At 38.2% G+C, this 25,467-nt stretch overlaps 1 protein-coding gene across 1 annotated transcript in view; it reads left to right on the top strand.

Moving 5' to 3' along the window:
• LOC111862520 (elongation of very long chain fatty acids protein AAEL008004) overlaps positions 1-25,467 on the top strand; it is a 144,575-nt gene that overhangs the window by 111,076 nt on the left and 8,032 nt on the right. The window contains exons 3-8 of the mRNA XM_023847991.2: positions 437-627; positions 9,236-9,319; positions 18,563-18,619; positions 18,791-18,896; positions 20,742-20,878; positions 22,796-22,981. Coding sequence (XP_023703759.1) covers positions 437-627; positions 9,236-9,319; positions 18,563-18,619; positions 18,791-18,896; positions 20,742-20,878; positions 22,796-22,981 — 761 coding nt within the window. The remainder of the gene's footprint in view (positions 1-436; positions 628-9,235; positions 9,320-18,562; positions 18,620-18,790; positions 18,897-20,741; positions 20,879-22,795; positions 22,982-25,467) is intronic.

Here is a 25,467-nt window from a genome sequence, read left to right as displayed (position 1 = left end):
TATTGAAAATCCACCACAAGTTTATAAGGAAATTTAACAGGAAATAACCCCAGGAATATGTACCATAAGCCGGGGTAAAACTTCGTGAATCATCCTGTATATGAGACAGTACCGGAAAAGGAAGCGGTTAGAAGAGGATAATTGTAATAATGTGCCCAAACGAAGTTACGTGGCAAACGACGGCGTTTTCAACGTTAATCCCGGGAACGAAGATTCTCCAATCAGTTTTTTTTTTGCCCGGTGGATCTAATAGAGAATAAAGTATCGAGAAAGGTCGTGTCTACGCCAGTAACCTAACCTAACCTAACCTAACCTAACCTAACCTAACCTGATATGTCAAATGATGTCAATAACACGGAAATGGTTACCAACTATGAATTTAACACGCATAGCTATATCAGTGTTTGTTGCTGTATCTTCTTTGTGTGTGTTTCAGATCCGCGGACAGGAAAATGGCCCTTGATGAGCAGCCCATTCCCAACGTTAGCAATATGTCTGAGCTACATATATGTAGTAAAAGTTTTGGGTCCTAAGCTAATGGAGAATAAGAAACCTATGGAACTAAGAAAAGTCCTGATATATTACAACTTGTTTCAAGTTTTGTTCAGCGTGTGGCTTTTCATTGAGGTGAGTTTCAATAATGCTAGTATTCCTGTATTTTCCTCTCTTCATTTGATGCCTGTTGTGACGGTTGTGACGGTAAGGCTAGCCAGCTTTCGGCCGGCAAAGTTGGAGTTATTGTACGAACTGGACTGTAGTTCTTGACGGCTTACTGTAGCCGATCCTCTCACCTTTCGTTCACCCCTCCCTTCATGGTTATTTTGGTTAATATCAAAAGAAATTAATTAAAAGGAATGGGCACCAATTAGAGATGTACTCCCATAAATGTAATTAAGGGCAGGTAAACGAAATCTGGCAGGTCACGGAAACCGAGAGGTCTAAGGCATACACTGTCTTCGCTCGCTCGGAAGCCGGGATCGTGGGTTCGAATCCCACTCAGGGCATGGATATTTGTGTGCGATTTTCTGTGTTTGTGTACAGGTAGAGGCCTTGCGACGAGCTGATCACTCGCCCAAGGAGTCCTACCGAATGTGTAAGATCTAGAAAAACCGAAGTGAACGGAGAAGTTCATGGAGGTAGGCCTAGGCCCACTGGGGCTGTAGTGCCAAGGGAAAAAAGAAACGAAATCTGATTGGATGGACTTGGGATGCCTATAACATAATCTCGAGGGTCTTACGGCCAAAACTATCAGCATCGGTGGTATCAAGATTAATTTATTCACCACCAGGAGACACTATGAAACACTTACAATGAAATAAGCAAAGAAAGTACGGCACGGTTCGTAATTGTTGTACTGTTGATGACCTCAGAGTCTCGGATATTGCAACTAAATTCATTTCTGTTTATACAATTTTCACTTGAATGCCACATCAAAATGGGCAGATCACTTTCCATAATGATTTAATCTCTTTAAAATTCGATTTGAAACGTTAATGTAGTAATTCAATAGCGAAAAAGGAGCACACGCCTGTTCCCGTGACTCCGAGTGATCAGCAGCTTCGAGAGCCAGCATCAGAAAACAATGCCACAAAACAAAAACAGCTAATTTTCAGGAATACATAAGCCTCGCTCGACCGATGGGCTTCATTCAAACTGGGCAAGTGCATCATAATTGCCCTGCTACGAATTTGGTTGGCTGCCACTTAAGAAAGCCCTTTTCGAAACGTGCAACACCGTCGGCTTGGGCCGCGTCGCCGTCGAACTTCAAGTTGGAAAACTTATCGCTATACAAAGCTGTCATGGAGGCGACAGATTGGCGCCTCGATATCTCGAAATTTCCACTGAAATATCTCATTGCCAGCGCAAGTAAAAGCAATACGACGTAAAAGTCACAATCGTGGCCTAATTAATGGCGGAATATGTATTTACGTATACAGTTTATAAACAGCTTAAAATTAAATAATGACAAATAAAATAATAACGGAATTATTTAAAACGATCCCAAAGAAAACCGCGACAGTGCTCACTTATTGTTGTTCAATGCATGAGAGAGCATCATTGGATGTTCTGTTGTGTGGAGGCTTTAGCCATAGATGGCAATTGTTTGTCTTGAAGGTTCCGCCCAGTTATTGCATTTGAGGTCATTCAGAATAATGTACAGGTGCGAATTGATACATATAAAATGTACTTGGGGCGAAGAGAAGGGTCACGCGTTAGCGTAGTTGGTTGAGGCACTGTGCCAAGCGGAAGGTCCGATGAGGTTATTAATTTTTTTTTTCAATTGACCTAATCCTTCTAGCCGCACTATAGCCCTGGGATCGACTCAGCCTCTGACAGAAATGAGTACAGGAATCTTCCTGAGAGTAAAGGGCGGCCGGCCCCTAAGGCTTACAACCTTGCCGCCGCCATCTATGAGCCGATTGTTAGAAAATGTGGGATCCTCGACGTCTCACAACCCTGTGGGCCTTCACGGCCTGTTAGAGGGATAGCTTTACTTTTTTTTTTACACGAGGCGAAGAAATTGAAGGTTTAGTAGTAATGTCGAAATAATCGCTATTAGTGAGATTTAGAAGTGACAAGAAGACGTAAGAAGATGCTGGATGACCTTGGGGACAGAAGAGGATACTGTCATATGAAGGAGAAAGCTCTATAGATGGCAATAAGTGGAGGAATTGTTTTGGAAGAGACTGTGGACCTGTCGTCTGACAGATTACTGATGATGATGATGATGATGATGATGATGAGAGATTTAAAACGTATACGTAAGTGTTTAGTTTGTATGTGAGGGCATGATCAATCAATTACCGATTGTTGTACATAATAAAACTATGACAGAATGTCATAGATATGTTGATTAGTGGTGATCTGTAAAAGTAAACAAAAGTAACTAATTAACTAATTAAGCACTACGCTATGAAGGCGTATGAGGGAGTGGATGTATAGAGCCACACTTTCTTGACCTCCTCACTAGCTGGATCTGAGTGGTCAGCTTCACGTCCCGGTCGCTTTATCCCCGGTACCCATTGGATAGGACGTTGGGTGGACCCCAGAGCCGGTCTGGACGACGTGGAGAAGAGAAAATTCTTGACCCTACCAGGATTAGAACCCCGACCCCTCTGCCGTCTAACCCGTAGCCAGCCGCTATACCAACTGAGCTATCCCGGCTCTCAATGTGATCCGTATTTGAAGATAAAGACGTGAATGAAATATGTGGAGTTATTTTTTTTTTCAGCGAGGAATCACAACAGAGGTTAATATCTTATTACTAACAGTGTATTTTAATAATGTGTGTTATGATGCTCTGTTGTCAGTTGATGAACAGGGGTTAGATTTTCTTGACCCAGTTTGCTTTTATAGACAACCTTTACCAAAACGTTTCCTCTAAATAGCATACTGCTTAATGCTGCGTTGTTGTTTCGTATTAAACATCCTGCTACGATTTATTGAGCTTAGATGTTTTTGGCGAAGTTTCGTTTTAAAAATTTCCTGTTGACATTTCAACTTGCTTTGTGCTGGTCACTGATAATAATTTGGAACATTCATAACTTTATATGGCGAAAGTATTGTTTGTACTTTCGACATTTTTAAGTTGCATTTATGTAAATTAAATATATAAATTAAGGGAGGTATGAATGGTACTATGAGCCGGGATACTTCAGCCGGTATAGCGACGGGCTACGGGCTGGAAGACCGGGGTTCGATTTCCGGTAGGGATTTTTCTCTACCGCGTCCAGACCGATTCTGAGGCCCACCCAGCCTCCTATTCAATGGTTACCGGGGACCTTTTCCCCTAAGGTTAAAGCGTCCAGGGCGTGAAGCTGACCACTCTTTTCCATCTAATCCCGTGATAAAAAGTGGTGGAGCTCGTACGAGTATGTCACCATTCCCCAATACGCCTTCAACGCTTCGTGCTTAATTAATTAATCGCAGTTTAAAAATCCATTTGCTCCGCCTGTTATGAAGAGTACAGGCTTCTGGGATGTGATGCCGTGTAGGCCGGTACTGAAGTTTCGGAAGACCGTACTGCCTCCATCTTCAGAGTCGAGCATTAAGCCAAGCAAGCAGCATGCTAGAGTAAACTAGACTATGTTAGTTCTCACAGGCCAGCTTTATTGGAAAATACTCTCTGTCTCTCACCTCTCAAAGTGAAGGCTATCGCTCGTTTAGCTTATTTTTCAACCCTGAAGATAGAAGAAGTAAGTTCCTCCGAAATGTTGGTGACCTCCTACCGAACTACACAACGTCACGTGCAAGAACAGCACACAGATGCTAATTGTTTCTTTTTCCGAGCAATTTCGTTTCTGAAGTGTTATTAAATATTTTANAAAAAAAAAATATTCATAATTAGTAATACAGGGTGTTCTACTCCTGAAATAATATTCCAAGAAAATTATTTTTTCTATAATTTCTGTCTGAAAATTGTGCTGCGGCCTATACACGCACGCGGCCTATACATGCGTAAATACGGTATTCGTAACGGCTTCGCAGACAAGCTTGTTCCCACAGCAATAGGAACTCTGTTTTCTGTCCAGTCCGTGCCGAGATATAAGCAGAATAGTTAGTTAGAATCAATAATAATAATGATATCTCCCATGTGGAGGTGGGGTCAAATTCCTCCATTGTAGCCCTGCGAGTCGCAGGAGGCTACGAAAAGGGAACCCAGTGCCCGGGGGTATAGCTAGGCCACCCTGTTCCTGGGGGAGTGTCGAATCTGAGACAGTAAAATGTGGTCATGAGTCTCACGGGACTCGGGCCTGGGAATAATTGCGCTGACGAGGACCAGCAGCAACTTGAAACGATAAACCTATCCTCTCGTCAGAGGTGACGTTAGATTAAGACCATAACCACAAGTGTTCAATTGGAAAATAAAATTACTGGTCGTGAGTTCGAAGGGGCTTGTCAAGACGAACTGATTGGCGGTAAACCGCCAGTCGTAAAGTAACTCTGACTCTGACTCTGACTCTGACTCTGACACGGACTCAACATGGACCGAAAGCAGGAACGCCCTTCCAACCCCAAAGGGAGGTAACTGTAACAATAACTAGAGACCGCCGGGGAAGGACGCGCGCCCACAGAAGCAGCCCTCGGATGTGAATAATTACAATAAAAATTGTATTTGACTTAAATCTATACTTTTTACGTTTGGGTTAGTGTAAATTAAAGTTAAATTAGGTTAGGTTATGTTGTGTTACATTAAGATAAGTTGGGCTAGGTTAGGTTGCATTACTTCCTTTGACATTTGTTTAATCTGAATTAGCCAGAAATAACTGGTGTGAAAGTGTTAAAGTTAATCATTGATAACTACACGCTATTTTCTATTTTTATAAAATAGTTAGTTAGTTAGTTATTGGAGAGGGTGGGTTTCCCCATGCACTGAGACCAGTATTGGTCCATTGTGCTTCCATCTATGATATTCTAGCAGTCTCTATACCCTACCGATATTGGTGCGTACCATCAGTCCCGACCGAGCCAGGGAGTTCGGCCTCTACTGGCTTGGCGGTATCTGTAATGCTTACCCCATCTATCAGAGGCGTTAGAGACTACTGTTGGGCGGGAAATGTCCTTGAATTTAGCTCAGTGACCTTTGGAGATATGAGGTTCTTTTACGTGCCGTAAAGCTACGACACGGGACCCACGGCTTAAAGTCCCTCCCGGAGGACTTGTTCCCTGAATTTTTCCGCCCTTAAAAATTCCACGACCTCCGCCGGGTTTGAAACCGCGTACCACGAGTCATGAGGTGGGAACGTTACCTCTAGACTACGGAGGCCGCTTTTTTATAAAATATGTCATGTACATATGTATATCAAGAAGTGTGTTGCTGTTATTTTTTGAGTGTTGATAATTACAGTATCTGGTATGAGTATTAACTACTTACTCCTAAAAGAGGTTATTTACTTCTTATGTCGTGGGAGAGCAAAGAAATTTAAAGTGACGTGGATATGAGGCTGTCGACAGCAGTGACTATGAAGGGCACTATTGTCTTGGATGTGATGCCATGCAGTCAAGTAGAAGTTAATCAAAATTTTTGAGGAATTATTCAGGCAGGAAACGAGCAGAGTAAGCTGTGTGTAGAAGACAGTTATTTTGTGTAACATACTATGACTAGTAAGAGGAGATTGAATTCAGGTAATGCTTGCTACCATTCAGTCCAGAACCTTTTGTCTTGTCTGCTGTCTAAAAACATAAAAATTAGAATATACAAAACTATAATTTTACCTGTGGTTCTGTATGGGTATGAAACTTTGTGTCTGACATTAAGGGAGGAATTTAGACAGGGGGTGTTTGAGGACTGTGTGCTGAGGAGAATATTTGGACTGAAGAGAAATGAGTGACGGGAGGTTTTAATGAGGAGCTTCATAACTTGGTACGCTTCTCCAGGTATACTTAAAATGATCAAGTCAAAGAGGATGCGATGGGCAGGGCATGTAGCACGAATGGGTTAGAGGAAGAATGCATTTAGGATATTGGTGGGTAAGCCAGAAGGAAGGACACCACTGGGAAGACCAAGGCATAGTTGGGTGGACAATATTAAAATGGATCTTAGAGAGATAGGATGGGATGGGATGGTATGGATTGGATTGATCTGGCTCGGGGTACAGCCCAGTGGATGGCTCTTGTTAACATGGTAATGAACCTTTGGGTATAATAAAATGCTGGGAAGTTCTTGAGTAGGTGCACAATTGGCAGCTTCTCAAGAAGGGCTCTACTCCATGAATGAGTGATACTATGACTAGATTTTTGTTTTCATCCATTGAGCATACTTACTTTCTCCAACCCGATGAATTTGAATTTTTCAGGGCCAGAGTCTCGGAGGGTAAGCATTTTTCATTATTTAGTTAATGTTCATCACCAGATGGCCCAACATACTTTACTGCTGCTATTTTAGTTTCATAATATTCATTGGCTGTTGTTCCACATGGACTGCCAGAAGTTTAATTTAGAATTAATTGAAGTCTTAAAACTGGTATAATGCCGGTTTATTTTCTTTGTGGTTCCGATCTAGAACATTATTCAGTTTTGTTGCATTATTTTAATGTATTATGTATAGTTTTATATATTATAGTTATGTCCATATTGATTTAATTTAGTCTTCCCTTTCCCCTACCTGTGGACATTGCCCTCACATCTGCCATATAACTTCACCCTCCAATATAAATGATAAAGACTAACTCATTTTCTTTTCTTGTATGCTTTTTTTGCCTTCCTTATCACCAGGGCTTGGATTTTGATGACATGTCATCTTTTTTTCCTTGTATCCTATGCGATGCTCTTAAATATATAAATCTCGGATATGAGCTGCTGGTTACAGGAATGTAAATTTTATGGGTAATGTTTGTCATTTTTTGACATTTTTAGGTTTAAGATCATTTTTTCATTTTGGGGGTAATTTTTTGGTAAAATTTTGGATTTTTAAGGGTATTTCTTGTCATTTTTGGCCATTTTAGGGAATTTTTCTTCATATGTTTTCTGAAATGTGAATAACATGGAAGGTCATTTCTCTGGATTTTTTCGGTCATATTATAGGTCATTTTTTTAATATTTTCAGGTCATCAAAATCCGGCCCATGCATATTACATTTTTTGGGTCATATTTTAGGTCATTTTCTAGATTTTTTCGGTCATTTTATAGGTCATTTTTTTAATATTTTCAGGTCATCAAAATCCGGGCTCTGCTTATCACTTACTTGTGTTTACTTTCTTGTGATCAGTGACTTAAAAGGGAAGAGACCTAAACATTAAGTTTCCATACTCTGTGATTGCTGATATGAGAACTGAAGTCCCAGACTGAAAGCCTGAGAATGTGATAATTTGCTGCCTCCTCAGTGCTACCCCACACCTCAGGAGACAGTGATAAATGAGTAACTGGGGAAAACCAAAGAAACTCAGAGGAAAACTTGCTCCAGTGTTACACTGTCCACCATTTATGTCACATGAAGTTCCCCAGGTTCTGCTGTGGGAAGCCATTATATAAGCACCGAAGTTATGGCACAGATATGTGATGTATTTATGACATAGTTATTTAGAAGGAAGTTAAAACTGGTAATTATTGTCAAATTCAAGAAATACATATGAAAGTTAAAGTTTCTGGTTAGGACTTTTAGATATAGCAGTGCTTTGTGATTCTTGGAGTAAAGAAAAGTGACATATGATTTTGTGTAGTAAAATAAAACTGTTATTTGGAATACGCTTCTTAAAATTCCCAGTAAAGTTCATCTTATTCATGTCTGTTCACCTGCATCTCAGTCTGCAGTAATGATGATGTATTCTCCTTTGTCACCTGGTAGCAATATCTGAGGCAGGCTGACAAAATATAGTCCATAGGGTTGTGGTTTGTATTTTCATGTTGCCCACTTCATTTTAGGTTACAAAGGACTCATTGCAATCGTTTGAACAGTATAGTCGTTAATGTGACTTCGCAGAATATTGTATAACCGTGTGTGTAAATGGCCAGTACTTGCTATTCCATCATTATGTTTGTTTGTTTGTTAACTGTGAGATTTGTGGTACTTACGATTGGGAGCAGAAAATGGCAATAATAATGGCAGTGGAAGGAAGTTTTGAATTGGTATTTCACTGTTCACCTTGACTAATGGAAGCTCCTCTGAGTAGTATCACCACTTAATGCACATTGTTTTTCTATCAAGTTTAATATCTAAATTTGTATGTAGATGGTTTTCCAGAACGTTTCAAGTTCATAGGATATATGTTCAAAGAAACAATGATATCAGAGTGTCTTTCAAGTAGATCACGGCAAAATAAGTACAGTGTAAATAGTTCCTCACTTTAAGTGAATATTAGATATACAAATGTACAGTAAATTAAATAAATTTTAATGTTCTTTTTTTTTCTGTCATGTTATACTTGCTTAGCTGTTAGGCATAAACTGTTGATACTGCTAATAATTAAAGTTCAGTATTGGAAGAGAAAATTCAATGAACAGTTGAAGTGAGAAAACCATCAGGTTTCTTCATCACAGAAGATTGTATTTACACCAGTCAGAACTTTGTACTTTGTACTGTGAATGATCTGTGGAATGTAAATAAATTCATCTGTGAGACTTTGCATGTAAACACCGCATTATTCAACAATTACAGAACATTATGTTAGGTGTAATAATCACCAGCTGCTGTCCTCTGTTTGTTAAAATGGTCATGTAACAGACACTGAATGGTTTTGATATCACTTACTTATTTTGTTTCGTACTGAAGAAAATTGTTCTTGCTGTGTCATTGCAGATAGGCATGTCAGGATGGCTGACTGGTCGTTACAGTTTACGCTGCGAGCCAGTTGACTACTCCAGCCACCCAGTCACAATTAGGGTGAGTTCAGAAAAGCTGTTCTGTTTGTTATAATACTACAATAATTATTGCATCACCTTCTGTTAGATGTTGGTGCATCAGGTTTAATAATAATTTGTATGTGCCTTTAAGTATTGCATTCAGACATCATAAATGTATTGAAACAAAGTGGAAAAGAATACTTAGCTATCAAAACAGAGAAAAAGTGGGCTGTTTCAGGAAACTGACAAATTATGTTAAATATATGTATAGATTTATTAAAATAATGGGTCTCAAAAAACAGGTGCATTTAATTCCCACATTTGATGACTAGAATTTATATGTAGTTCCCATAATACATGGTGCTAGTATATACACCCATTATCTAGATGGAAGATGCAAGATGATGTAATTTACCATATTTTTATTCTTATAGTAATTTTCTTTTGTCTTCATCATCACTTGTTTACTTTTACTTCCATGTGATGTTTGGCTAACAAGAGAAGAGGCTTAAAAACCTAAAAAAATTCCTTACTTTATGATTACTCATGTCAGAGATGAAGCCTAAGACTAAGAATGTGGTTATTTACTGCCTGGTTAAGGCTGTTGGAAACCTCAAGAAGTGCTGATGGATGAGTGGTGGAGTGATAAGTAGCAGTGGAAACTCAAATGCACTCATGAAAGACCTGCTTCAGTGCCACTTTGATCACCTTGAATCTAACATGTTAGCCAATTTTTGTTACAAGAATCCAACATGTAACCACCTGAGCTATAACACAGATTAATGACATAATTAAACATGCGTCTGTGTAGAAGTTATATACACAATTATACCTTTAAGTCTACTATTGTCTGAGATGTGACACCCAGTAATCTGGTAGACATTTGTTGACTAAGTATATTATTAAGAAATAATGAATTCAAAATTTAATACTTTGAAAATAATACTGTGTATTTTCACAAATGTCATCAGAATTAGCAATTGGAACTCCTCATAATCGTCCTCTTTATATTGTGACGTGCTGTCTAAAAGCTGGACTATGGAGCATATTTCAGTGTTTGTTGCTGGTCATGTCATGTCACATGAAGGCGACATGAGAAAATTGTGGATCCCAAAATAAACTGGCCGTCGCCCGCAGAAGGACGACCTGCTGTGCCAGAGTGGCATGGCGCAAGAGGTACATAGCCAGAAAAGTTTGTACCAGGCCCAGTGTGGTACAAGAAATCAGGAGAGTACAGACATTCGGGAGGAGACGTCAGCCGAAACTGGAATGCAGCAAGGGCATAAGGAGCCGAGCTGTAGAAGAACCGCTACATCCGAGGAAAGGAAGGAAAACTGCGAACAGTATTGGAGGATGGAGCAGAAGGCAGCAGCCACAACTGGAAAAGAAAGAATCTAACGGGACATACAGGAAGATGACTGGATAGGAGATCAAGAAACGAATAGTCGGATCTTCTGTTGGTCTACGACAAAACAAGGATTGGACCTTGTGGAGGGGTCGATGACCTCCAAAACGAAAAAGAAGAAGAAATAGCACATTCCATTTAAAATGGCCATTATTCTTATGCCAGTATATTGTTGCAGATAAAAGTATATTGTGGTGAGAGAACGTGCCCCTTCTTGAAGGATGGGGGCAGAAAATTTGCTTGCATATTTATGTTGAGACCATTTGTGACTATTTTACTGATCACCCTGAGGTATTCAGAATAGAAGAATAAGATGACTTTAATACTTTTAATTTATAGTATTTGTATTTCATACATTTCATCAGTTTTGATTTCTTACAAAATTGTGGGGGAGGCAGATGGCCAGGTTGTCCCTCCTGTCAACCCCCATGTATAGGTACAACATTTAAATTGTTAAATTCTGAATGCGTTAGTTAAAATTCACGGCCGAATATCTTGCTCGGCTTCTATACAGTGTCCATATTCTGTGTTTGAAAACAATACTCTTCCTCTGAAAATTAGAAATCGGAAATTAAGAGAGGATTAACAGTAACAAAGAGTACAGTGTTGTATTTTGTAGTGAAGTCAACATGAGTTCATAATAATAATGTAGATTCCTAATATGCCAGTAAAGCTGCGTGTTGGAATTGACGCGTACTTGGATGGTGTTTCCCACTTAAATTTAAATTCTCATGGCAGTGAATATAGGATCTTCTGGGATATGACTTCATGTAGTCTGGTAAGAGTTTGCTTAAGTTTTAGAGGAATGTATTCCCTGCATCTTGAGGATCAGAAAGTGAGTCAATTGAACAAACAAACAGGCAGAAAATGACAACGCTGTTTACATATCAACACTGATGATAGAAGAGGTACATTCCCCTAAAACATCAGTGAACTACAGCCAGACTACATGACATAGAAGGTATCTTTGTATCTTATTGACTTCAATTTTATTTGAATTGTCAAGATTATTGGCTGTGGCCTCATTTCTGTAATTTTATTTCTTATACTTGTCTTAGTTCTTATTTCTCTCTGTTGAATTATTTGTCACATTGCAGTTTAATAAATAAGCTCATTGGTGCTGAAAACTTATTACACAATATTGATGTGTGTCTGAAGCATCTTTGGAAGTACATCATTGTCAAATAGTGGCATGGATAGTTACATCATAATTACAGAATTACAAAATTTTATTTTCAAATTATGATGGGCACCAAAATCGCCACAGTGGAGACTTTTTTGAACACACAGGACCATGTCGTTGCCTGTTCAAGGTATGATATTATGTAGTTCAGTCTCTTACTAAGTGATCTTCCTATTGGCGTCTTTTGCCATTCATACCAAGAAGTCGCAGAAGTTATGAATGATACATTTACAAACTTTCAGTAATAGTGTTACTCTTTATTCTCAGACTGTATCACATTTTTTAAGTATGTACAAAAAAATCAGATGGTGGTGAAAATGTTAAAATGGAGCCTCACTATGATTGCTGCCAAGAGAAGTATTTAGTCAATTGTATATTGATTTGCTCAAGAATGTACTATAGCCTCACACCCAAAAATGCAAATGTCTGGCATATGAAATGGCTACAGGCAATTCAGTTTCATGCCCTGAAACGAGGAAGGAAAACAGATTTCAAATTCCCAGTTCACAGATGGAACTATGATAGTTAACCTAGACAGGACTGCCACATCCACAATTCAAAAACCACAGAAGAGGGATCTAAACATGCCAGAAAGTGAACTAGTCCAGAAAATGTGTAACAGTTACCACCTGCTGTGTTGTAAGTTCCAGTGATAATGTTCCCAAGGTTTGTTAAGCAACATGTGACCAAGGATGTTCCAGCTGGGACCCATAATCTGGCCACATCATTAGAGTGGATGAAATCTGAGCTGTCCATACAGATTTTGCTCATTTTCTTCACCGCATGAACAGCTCAGAGGAATGTCCAAGTTTACTACTTTCAACAACCATGGTAGTCACCTCTCAGTAGAAGTAATTGATCTGGAAAGGGGAGTGGGTTGATATAATCAATTTTCCTCCCTACTGCACCCACAAGTTGCAGTTCCTTGATGTTGAGGTATGTAAGGCATTTGGAACATATCACAGTGCTGCAGCTGATACAGCATCCAGACAAACATCAGTATATCAGATTAGTCATATAGTGAACATCACACACCAAAGGAGATTATCTTCAGAAAAGAAAATATTTGAATGTTGGAAATCTGGAATTCCCACTCGTGACAGACATGTATTCACAGACGAAGATTCCTTGGCAGTTATGTCACTGGTCAGTTTTTTGCTGAACAAGCCACCGGCGATGCAGAAAGGTCAGCAAGTGCACTGGTAAGCACAGGTGTGGAAGCCCCTGACAGTGATGCTGCAGATGTAACTGGCCTAACACTTCAAAATTTAGAACAAGTGATTGCAGTAAATGAGAGCTCTCTGCATCATAGGCTCTTTTGTCAGCCCATATACAGAACCACTCTTAGCTCACAGCTCAGAATATAAAAGCCCCAAACTTTTTGGGAGATATCCAAAAGCAGGTGAGTGTAAATGCCGAAATTTTTGTTGAAAAAGAAGCATAGTTGCTACAAGCATCTAAGAGAAGAATGCTCTAGTGGAAAAGGAAGGACTCTTAAAAGGGAAATGACCAAAAATGTCACTTTTCAAGGAAAGTAAATATAATTGTGAGGCTCAGGAAAGTGAAACAGAAATGTTGATTCTAATGATGTTGGGCAGTTTTCTGGAGGAAATGCTAAAAGCAGTTCTGAAGAATTAGAATGAAAATCTTTGGAAGAGAATTTTGTCCTGATTCAGTGTGATATTCCTGGAAGAATACAGTGTTTTGTACGTTGAAAAAATGGTATGCTTGAAAGACGATTGATGGCTGCGACATCCATTTCCTTACCAGGAGCAAAAAGATCCATGATACATTCATAAAATCCGAAATTGAGGACAGAGTAATGTGTCCAGGAAAAGAAGATACAAATGATTTTCCCAAAGCCATTATTCTGTGGACAGACTAAGAGGTAGAAAAAGTTACTCTTCTATTTGTGTTTATTTTTCCCTTATCAACTTGAAGTAAAAACACAGTTAAGACAGACTTATACTTGATCAGTTGTCCGGAGTTCTTTTATTATCATGTTGTTATGAAAATTGTTAGAATGAAAGGAATGTTAAGATTCCTAGCAGGTGGATCATGTAGTGCTTGAATAGGATATTAGCATTTTTAAAGTTACGTTTCCATTATTGAAAATAGTGTTTGTGGTTTAGAACTCTTCAAGTCCAAAGCCTTATATTGGTGTCCTATAAAACCTGATCCAAACTATAAATTGGTTAGAAATTTTATATAGAATCATGTTTCATTGTACCCCAACATCTGTGCCATTGGTTCTCACCAGCGGTTAAAAATGAAACATGATTTCTTATGAAACATACTGTGAACTTATGAGAACACAATTGTACCAAAATATTAACAGTATATTACGCTTAATACAAAACAAAATTATTTCAACAAAATATATTGCATATAATTAAGGATTTATTAATGAATTCCTTTGTTGTACCCCATGTTCCCATATAGATACTGTCTATCAAAAATTTTAAAATGGCTGTCTTGGCACTGGAGAATAATTTCCTATGGAAGTGCTACATATGAAATATCTTGCATGGTCAAACATAATTTAACAGTCTCCAATAAGCCTTATATAAATGTGTGTGTCAGTTTTATGGCATGGTTATTATACCATATTGGCATTTTAATTCATTGTACAAGATATAGTACTGATGAATTGCTTCCTGTCTCATCCATGCCTTCTAAAGGACAGACTTCATTAGGTATGTAAAGGTTTACAAATTACAACACGATTCTGAAAAGTACAGAAAGATAAACTACTTAGGAATACATGGATGAGTTTTTTATTTTGATGAGCTAATTAAATATTTAGTTTATCTCTAGTCATGTATTTATACACTCAGTGCACAGGATTTTCCCATCCCTCACGTGATATACACAGTGGTTCTGAATGTTGTTGTGACATTTTAAACTAAACCCCATCAAAAGTACCCATGACCATGGAGTGGAAAATGCATCCTAGCAACAGTTCTTACCAACAAAGGGAAAACTTCGGTTCCAGCATCCATTTCACATCCCAGAGCAATAACTGTGTGTGACAGTAGACATAATACTATATTTGAGCACAGTGAAACCTGTCTATGTTGGCCACTTGTGGTGCTGCTCAAGCACTGCCAACCTAGGCAGGTTTCCAACTTGCGGATAATAGTGTTAAAATTTTACATTTTTATGTATGTAGTGACTACATACTTAGCTTTGTTGTGCTACTTTACTAACCTTTGCAATATTGTTTATTCTTTGTGTGACCTGTGACTGCTCAGCAGATGGTATACTTTTTTTTAATGCTAGTGGGGTGGGACTAAGTCCCTTGTACTGTGCCCACTTTTGGCCTATTGTACCAGACCCAGATGATAGGTGAGGGTGATGGTGGAGAAATTGGTGGAATGAGGATTGGCAGGGGAAACCAAAGTACTTGGAGAAAACCTGCCCCAGCGCCATTTTGTCCACCACAAATCCCACTTTACCAGACTCGAGATCGAACCCGGGCCGCCGCGGTGGGAAGCCAGTGACTAACTGCTTGAGCTATGGCGCGGCTTAAATGGTATACTTAGTATGAAATCTGTTTCTCTGAAGTTAATTTAGAAGGGATATTTTTATTTATGAAGTTCAATGATCAAACAAAAGTGAAAGATACAGCAGGTTTATGGAAACCAAATAACAAGAGGATGCACCAGATAGTGAATTGTTAACTATCAGTCACAAATACGATATAGTTGTAAGGGTTATAGCAGGAACTTGCAGCAGCCAGGTAAGTGGAAATCTTTTCGGGTGTACATAATGGTACAGAAAAAGTTGTAACTTTTCTGTTTTCTGTATTGTCGACATAGAAAGGTTAAAATATCTCTAGAACCATACCATGAAATACTAAAATGTGAAAAGGATACCAGATAGGCAGGTGGCCAAGTTCCAGTTGGTTGGTCATGTGTAATATGATTTTGCCAGCTCCATAAAAATAGCTGCTACATGCAGAGTGCTACTTAATTCTTTAGCTTATTCTTCTGTCCTGAAGATGGAAGCTGTTCATTCCTCCAAAATGTTGGGGAACTTCCAGACTACAGACTATCAAATCCCAGGAGACAATGTTCATTAACTTCTGTGTTAAACATTTTCCACTCCATGTTCATTATGCTGTACAAACTCACTATGCCCCCATGCTGAATAAGAAAGTATGCTATTCAGATTCTAACATATTTTCCTCACCTCAACACAGAATCCATGCATAATGTATAGTAGGAAAAACGTCAGTCATGACCTCTTTCTCCCAAATAACGCAGTGTAGAATAAAGCTGTGAAGACAGAATGTATTCCTTTTCATAATTCATAATTTATTTAACATCCATGAACTGTTAACAGGAGTACAGTTGGACAAGTCAGCTAAAACAATCTAAGCACTACAAGTCAACAACTCTTAAAAATGTACAAAGAAGATACACAAGACAAAGAACAATACAATTATCTTAGGATTATCGTCCTCCCTACTGTTGCTTAGCAACTGGAGAGGTACCGCTGGGAAAATTGTCAGTTTGCTGTTACATGCAAGGATTCAAGTTCAAGTCAGTGCTACCAGAGAAACCTATATCAGTTCTTAGGCACTAGCCACCACTTGTGCAGTCCTGGATAACAGCTCACATTGTTACTTCTTCACTACAAGGAAAAGAAGGGCCTTTGTGCGCTTTGCTCAGGTTATGGTTGCTGTCCTTGTCAGTATCACAGTGTTTACAGTGGAACCTGCACTTAATGTTCCCACATATATATCTTTATGGATTAGTGCTTAATTATTTAAGCATAGCAACAACTTTACCTTCTTTACCATTATGCATTTAGTGTTCAATATCAGTGTCCCTCAGTGTTAAATTTCCTCCATTTAAAACTTTCTTTGGTTTACTGTTCAAATTCACTGCTCCCCAAAGAAATCTTAAAATAGATGTTTTGCTGTAATAGCTAAAACTTTAAAGAAGGAATGAGACTCAAATTAAGAAATTGAAGTTTACTCATTCAAAATGAGAAGATTTGGAATGGGTATTCAAATGACATATAAAAATTCTAATAGAATGCTTGCATATCACTTTTAACTGATATGCATAATTGGTAAAGGTACAGAGTACATTTTATAATACCTTTGGATGTACTGTACTGTATCTGCAATATGAAACAGGAAACAGAGTAGCTACATTTTTATATACATAGATGAAGATGCATTTGGTTTATGTTCTTATTGTAGCGAATATTAATCAACAGAACACAGTGAAATGTACAGAATTAATCACAGGAGAAATGTACTTTTTTTTCCATTTGCAGATGTATAATGTTCATGTGGGACTATCATTTTGTGTCCAATCATTGTAGCACATCATATGACTGCATTCCCTTCTTCCATATCACTTAAAATAATTTATATTTGCTGTTTGTATCCTGTTGTTTCTCATGATTTGTAATACTCTGACCTCAACACAACAAATATTTCAAAATAAATCAATCTAATTGTTTGCATAGGTTTTATTTAATTATTGCCATATGTTGGTTGGTTTCCAATGGATGCATTTGGGATCATGTAACCCATTTTGCTTCTTGCTTCCCAATAGACAGCACTGAAGTATCTTTTGGGAAGCTTTGTTGCTCACTTTGCACTACCCAGGGGTCATGTATGACTTAAAGAATGTCACGGATGTAAGCAACTTTGTCCCCCTAATTGCCATACGTTTCAGTCTATATTTTGGACCATCCTGAAGAAGTTTCATTAAATACATTTCTTGTTATTCGAATATTCTAATATGGATCTATATTACTGTTAAATCATTATAATCATCATAATACATGTAATTATTACTAAAATTGTAAAAATATATAAAATTTTTAAAAATTCTGTCATTCCAACATGGACTCAGTCCACAATGAAGCCAAGAACTGGAACAACACAAAAACAAATGTCCACACGATGAGAAATACACAGCACACTCTAAAGGGAGCAAAAAGACTTGATGACGATGTCACATTCAAGAAGGCAGGAAGAAACACGTATACAGACTAAAGAACTAATAATAATTATATGCAAATAATACAAAACCATACAAAACACTACAGTGGACCTTGGAAGCTAAACACCACCTACATTACATGACATATAACACAGAATTTTATGTCATAATGATGAGAGAATTTTTAAAAATTTAAAATATTTTTACAATTTTAGTAATAATTAGATGTCTTAAGATGATTATATTGATTTAACACTAATATGGATGCATATTATGATATTTCAATAACATGAGACATTTGTAATGAAACTGCCTGAGGATGGTCCAAAATATAGATTGAAGCATAAAGCAGATATTAATTAAAACCAATGTAAACAACTAGATTGGTTTATTTTGAATTTTTTGTTATGTCAACGACCAGTTTTGAACAAAGATGTATGCATGCTTCATACATTGTAATAAATGCGTTCTATGCGGTACAGTTCCAGAAATGAAAAAAGTGTTTTTATAATAATAATATTGTATTATTTTTAATTTGCTAGCGTAGAGGAATTATATATAAATGTGACACTGTTTGGAGTATACTATGTGGTATCTAACACAATGAAAAATCAATTTATTTGTATTAATGTCACCAAAGTATAATTTTAAAAATATGTTTCGGAAGGAGTTATTTGTTATTTATGTTAAATTTGTAAGTAATATTGTTTTATGATTAATTTACAGACGGTACATGCATGTTGGTGGTACTATTTCTCGAAATTTACTGAATTTTTTGATACAGTAAGTATGCTACATAATACAGTCATCTGAGATATCATGTCATGTATTCTGATAGAACTTCTATCAGACTACACCACATCTCATTCCTGAAGATATTATTCCTCTTATTTTACTGTCTAAATGTTATTTATAGCCCTCGGAACTATTAAATCCCTTCTTGTTATGTTACAGATTTTCTTTGTACTTAGGAAAAAGAATGAACATGTATCTACACTTCATGTTATCCATCATGGGGTTATGCCTATGAGTGTTTGGTTTGGAGTAAAATTCACTCCAGGTTGGTACAGAATTCATTCATGTAGTCCAAGGTAAATTTTACATGTTTTGTTGCCCCTGTATGATGTAATAATTTTTCTACGACATAATTTCATGGTAATGTGTGTTCATTTAACTCATATGTTCCTTGTTGTGCAAAAAACAGAGTATTCAACCATTATATGATATGGTGTAATTGTCTTAGAAAGGTGACTGCAAAGGGACCAGATTCTTGAATGTATCAAGATTATGATGCAGTTTTAAAATGTTTTCTGTATTGCCTGAGTTTGAGCTGAAGCACTTCAAATCTCATTATATTTTCTACTGAATTAATGTTGGTTATTATATATTTTCTTCTTTTCTTTGAATTTTTAGTATATGAATGTGATGAAAAATCTTCATTTAGGTAAAAAAAAGGTCTTAATCATTTTCCTTAGGTTTTTGAACCTTTAGTTCAATGTCCAGCTTTTGAGAATGTACCATGTAGCATGTTGAAAGTTTTCCTGTGTTTCAACATGCGGTTGCCATCTTCGAGGTTTATATCTTTAGGGGAGCTGAAACATTTGTCACTATCTCTTTTCACATACTACATGATTGCACGCTGTTGGATAGCACCTTGCTTCTCTACTTCATGTCTGACTAAACTGCCCACTTTGAGATGTATGTAAAGGCTTTGAAAAACTTCTCAAGGCTCAAACCTTGAAGATGGCAACTACAATGTTTTCCAAAAACAGAAAACCTCCATCATTCTACATGGTGTTCTCCTGAAATATGAAGTCATGTGGGAAGTCCAAAGTTTCCTATAATTCAAGTCCCAATTTGATTTAGTTCTTAGATTCAGATGTATGTGGCAGGCAAGGTTTTCCAGACCGATATCAGAAGTAAGCTATGTGAACATGTTTAATTTGGCAGTTGTTCAGGTTCTGGCCATCTTGTTTGTGACATTGTGCAGTCTTATAACTGGATACAATAATTTCAGAAGAACATGTTGCTTCCATCTTCAGGGTTAAAGTGAGCAGTGTAAGGATGCAGTTAGGTTATGTCAGCAGGTTTGAAGGAAAGTGGTCACTCAGACCCAGTGAAAGGACAGAGGAAATACTTAGAAATATTACCAACAGATGTCAGGTTTTTGGGAAATTGGCAGACTGAAATAAAATGGCTGAGGTTACTACTGCACATAGAAGCCTAAGACAGGAATGACATTTGATGTCCTCATGGCTGTGAGTATTAAGATTTTGATCTTCTGTAATGTGACACCATGTAGTCTGGTAGAGAGAAGCCAATGTTCCAGAGGAACCTGCCCACTCCATCAGTAGGAAGCCTCTTACACTTTTTCTTTCTTTCTTTCTTTCTTTCTTTCTTTCTTTCTTTCTTTCTTTCTTTCTTTCTTTTCTTCTCTGATAAAACAATCCTTTGTAAGTCTACTGGTGACGGTCGCGCCATAGCTCAAGCTATTAGTTGCTGGCTTCCCACCACGGTGGCCTTGGTTCGATCCCAGGGATGGTCAAGTGTAATTTGTGGTGGACAAAGTGGCGCTGGGGCAGGTTTTCTCTGAGCACTTTGGTTTTCCCTGCCAATCTTCGTTCCACCAATTGCTCCAGAATCACCCTCACCTATCATCTGGGGCTGGTACAATAGGCCAGAAGTGGCCGCAGTACAAGGGACTTACTCCTAGCCCACTAGCAATTAAAAAACAGTACTGGTGTCTTCTTTTTTCCCCGCTTGATTCATGCTTCTATCCTGAAGATGGAGGCATTCAGTTCCTCAAAAATGTTCATCTATTTATCAACTGCATAGTATCACATCCCAGAAGACTGTAATCTTAGTTTGAAAGATATTTCATGTGTGTGTACTCCTTGATTTCCAGGAGGCCATAGTACTTTCTTTGGACTCATCAACACATTTGTACATATTGTAATGTACACATATTATCTTTTGTCTGCACTGGGACCACACTACCAAAAGTACCTGTGGTGGAAGAAGTACCTCACTACGTTCCAGATGGTTAGTTGCTAGTGAATTAATAATGTGTGATTTCTTCAAACATAAAGTACTTTAATTTCGTACATATATATTATCGGGAGTCAGCATAGCAACAGCCTATGGGCTGGATGGCTGGGATTCAATTCCTGGCAGTGCAAGATTCTTCTCATCTCCACAGCATCCAGCTCACTCACCCAGCCTCCTATCTAACAGATACCAGGAGCACCTTCCCCTCCATTAAAGTGGCAGAACTTCTCACTTCTGTCTAGTGCCAAGGTCAAGAAAGTTGGAGCTATACCTCCACTCCCCCATATGTCTTCATGGCATAGTCCTTAATTAATTAAGTACAGGTATAACTTTACCTTTTACATATATATTACCATCTTAAATGCAGTTTTTATTTTCTGCATTATGTATATATATATGTGTGTGTGTGTGTTTATGTGTTTTATCTTATTACATGTTTTTGCTATATATGACCACCTTCAGGTATATATGAGTTCTGCTAAAGTTTTTTCACTGTATGCTCTCTTTTGTGTCACACATCTCTAATTTATTTAGTGAATTTTTTTAATTATTTGTTTGTAGAAATAATTAAAAGTCTTTTAAAGGTGCATTAGAATATGTCCATTAAAATTCTATTGTGCTGCATTTGGTTATCTGTAATATGCAAAGAAATGTACAGAATTATGTTATTTGTTAATGAAACAGGATGCTTAAGCACAACATTATAAAGTATTTTTAAGCTGCAGACTCTGAATACCACTTATTCTATTCTCCACAATGATTTTATTTTTTGTAATTGGTGAGCAAGGACAATTCATGTTTTAACGGTTCCATCCAATAATTATTCTCTGAGCAAACGAACTGAACAAACAGTGTGTGTGATTATTTTAAAATTAATTTTAATCATACAACATTTATTAGTGTTGTTCTGTTTAATAGAATGTAGATGACTATGTCATGGTGTTACAATTTATGTCAGTTTATGCCCTTTAAACTTTATAGGTTATGTAGAGTAATGTTTCCTTACGTATTCCCTCATTTCTCATGGGATGGGTGGGATGTGGACTGGATTAATCTGGCTTATGATTAGGGTCCAGTGGCAGATTCTTATGAGTGTGGCATGAACTCTTGGTCCCCAAACACACAGAATTTTTCAACCAGCTGGATGACTCTTAGCTTCTCAAGTAAGGACTTTGCTCCCATGGAGTTAGCTATTTTGTAACCCTAACCTTACCACGAATAGCATATATGTTTAATTTTAGTAGTTAGAAGTGAAGTAATTGAATCCATGTTAAACATTTATAATTACATGAGTATCATTATCATTCACTTTTCTGTTTCTTTCGGGCTTGAAGGAAGCTTATTTAAATCAAAACTTGCAGTAAACTTTCCATTATATGGCTTGTAGAGGAAATGGGGTGTGCCAGCTACATGAGGAAAATGCATACAGAAACCCAATAAAAAGTCAAAACACATTTCTATGCTTAGTTTTTGCATAGAAGTCTTCCTAGGTGACATAGTGGGCTGTTAGGAGAAAAATTTGGGATACACATACCATAATGTGATCACAAATTCAACTAGCCATTGTAAGGACACTTGCATCATGTAGGCTGATGAATATCACAGGTGGTGGTGGCTGGGAGAACTATGGCATGGTGGCTAAACATGGTTTATTTTTTAATAACTTAATTAAAATGGTAAATTGTCTTTAAAGTTTTTGTTGGTTGGAAGATATTTTTGGGTGCTTTGATATCAGATAACAAGGAGTCACTCCTACATATATTTTTGTGGTGCAGTACTTACTTAATTAAGCAAAGGGACAACTTTACCTTTTTTACCTTTATTGTATTTAGTCCCCCATGAATCTTGAGAAGTACTTGGGAATTTAGTTGTGTGATTTCCATAAATTATATGTCTTAATTCTCTTCACAGGTCCAGTTTGTTGTGATTATGGTACATGCATTCCAACTGCTGTTCACTGAATGCAACTATCCACGTGCATTTGTATGGTTCATTGGCATGCATGCTGTTATGTTCTTCTTCCTCTTCAATGAATTCTACAAACAGGCTTACCAAAAGAAGAGGAGAATAAGTGTTGTGAAGACTAGAGTTGAAAAGGTATGTTCAAAACAGTACAGCAAAAACAAACTTCATTCAGTATTTTTATGTTGGAACACAGTCTTTATTATGAATAAACTGTGTTGGTTGTACATTGAGAAGCCAACTTATAAGAAGGTGGGATCCTGTCATTCTAATGCAGACAGACAGTATGTTATTTACATGCTGAAGATATCACAGTGACTGTGCAATGAAGTCTTTGTGGATGACCAGCCATGTCAATATGGAGGTAGCATGGATTGTTTTGGAGGCTGTCTCCATCTCCGTGAATGGGACTGCATCCGAGTATGCTATCGGCTGTCCCAATGGATAGTGCCAAGGGTACAGCTGTCACTGTGGGAGGGGGAGGGGGCAGAACCAGATCGTCAGTCTTCGTGATCCATGTTGCTTGTCATTGGTCCAGTAACAAGCAAAATGGACTATCATGACTGTCTCCCTGACTCTGCTCTCTGATCCCACAGTGGTCCATGATGGGACAGCCAAGAGTATACTCCGTGAATTTTAAATAAACATGTGAAGATGACAGCTGTTCCTTCAAACCCTGTTGATGGAGACAGAATCAGTCCCCAAAATGATTGATATAGTGTTCATATGGACATGGCTGGGGGGCACTCGGGAGCATAGTTGGTTGAAGCACTATGCTACAAGCCGGAAGGTCACGGGTTCAAGTCCCGATGAAGTCATTGGATTTTTTTCAGTTGACCTAATCTTTCCAGCCACACTATGGCCCTGGGGTCAACTCAGCCTCTAACAGAAATGAGTATCAGGAATATTCATTTGAATGTTCTTGGGGGTAAAGGGCGGCCGGTGCGTATGGCTGAAAACCTTGCCGCCACGTATGAGCCGACGGTCTAGAAAATGTGGGAACCTCAACATCTCCAACACTATGGGCCTCCACGGCCTGTTACAGGGATACCTTTACTTTTACTTTACTTTTATGGACATGGCTCATCACTTAAGAAGAATTCATTCCAGACAGTATATTGAAAATTAACCCCATTGCTGCAGTATTTAACCAACAGTGAACAAGCATCCATTACATTATAGTGTAGTGTTTGAATTTAGTTCACGTCAAGAAATAGTCTTCTCCTTTTGCTGCATCATTTGACTTCAATTACTGGGCTATGAAAATGAATTTCTGTTGCACATTTTTCATATTTGTGCCATGAAATTACATTATTTTAGGAAAGTTTTAAGAAAATAATGTGCAATGGAGGAGTTAAAAGGGTTCATCATATGATTAGGCACAGTAGATCACTATGGTTGCGGTGCAAGGGCCAAAAAGGCCCACCTCTTATACATTCATCATATAATAGGAGAAAAGGTAGAGGTAAAGCTGTCCTGGAGGCCCATAGGGTTGTGGGACATCAAGGCTCCCACATTTTCTAGGCAGTCGGCTTACAGATGGCAGTGAGGTTGTTAGCCTTAGGCACCGGCTGAGTCGACCCCGGGGCCATAATGCGAATGGAAGGATTAGGTAAATTAAAAAAATCCAATGATTTCATTGGGAATCAAACCTGCAACCTTCCAGTTTGTATCATAGGGTGTCAACGAACTACACTACAGCATGCCTCCTCCTTATGATAGGGCATAAGGAAACTGGTGACACTTTGGGATTACACCGCATTTTGGTTTCACTAGTAGAGACTGAACTTCCTACCCATATATAGTTTGTACAGGGTGGGGCGCAGAAACTTCCTTTTTGTGAAGACGCATTGTGAAGGGAGGGGAGGTTGCAGAAAAGTGGGGATAGGCTCAGCGAATGCAGCAGTCATGGAAGTTTCTGTCTAATACCACTCAGTAGGAAACATGAGATGGACGACTGAGCAGTGTGCGTTTGCTGTCGAAGGCTATTTTTTGAACAACCATTCTTACGTGGCGGTGCAGTGTGCTTTCCGTACTCACTTCGGAATTAAGCCCAGAGGTCTGGTTCCCGACCGGAAATCGATTTTTTTGTGGGTAGAGAACTTTAGGACAACCTGGAGTGTGGTGAAAAAATCATCAGGACGACAGCAGACCGTTATGACGCCAGAAAATGTGGAGGCAGTTCGACAGTCGATTTTGAGATCTCCAAGATGCTCCTCTCGCAAACATGCAGTCACCCTAGACATATCCAATCGTTCAATGTGCCGAATTCTTCACGAACATCTTCATTTCCATCCCTATAAGATCTTGTTCTGCAGGAATTGTCACCACGTGATTTCTAGAACTGAATAATGGCGTGTGAAATGTTATTGGAAACTTTACACCCTGACGCACTTGTTTTCTTTAGCGATTAGGCACATTTTCACCTATCTGGATACGTCAACAAGCAGAATATGTGCTATTGGAGTGGTAACAATCCCAGAGAGCTCCATGAGAGGCCACTTCACAGTGATAAGGTGACAGTATGGTGTGCGTTGTCGAGAGTTGGAGTTATTGGCCCTTATTTTTTTTGAAGAAGACAATCATGCAGTTACTGTCAATTCACAGCGGTATGTGGACAT

This window comes from Cryptotermes secundus, unplaced genomic scaffold (assembly GCF_002891405.2).
Source record: "Cryptotermes secundus unplaced genomic scaffold, Csec_1.0 scaffold1084, whole genome shotgun sequence".
Classification (NCBI taxonomy): domain Eukaryota; kingdom Metazoa; phylum Arthropoda; class Insecta; order Blattodea; family Kalotermitidae; genus Cryptotermes; species Cryptotermes secundus.
Note: the sequence above shows the minus strand (reverse complement) of the source record. Positions and strands in the feature narration are given on the sequence as shown.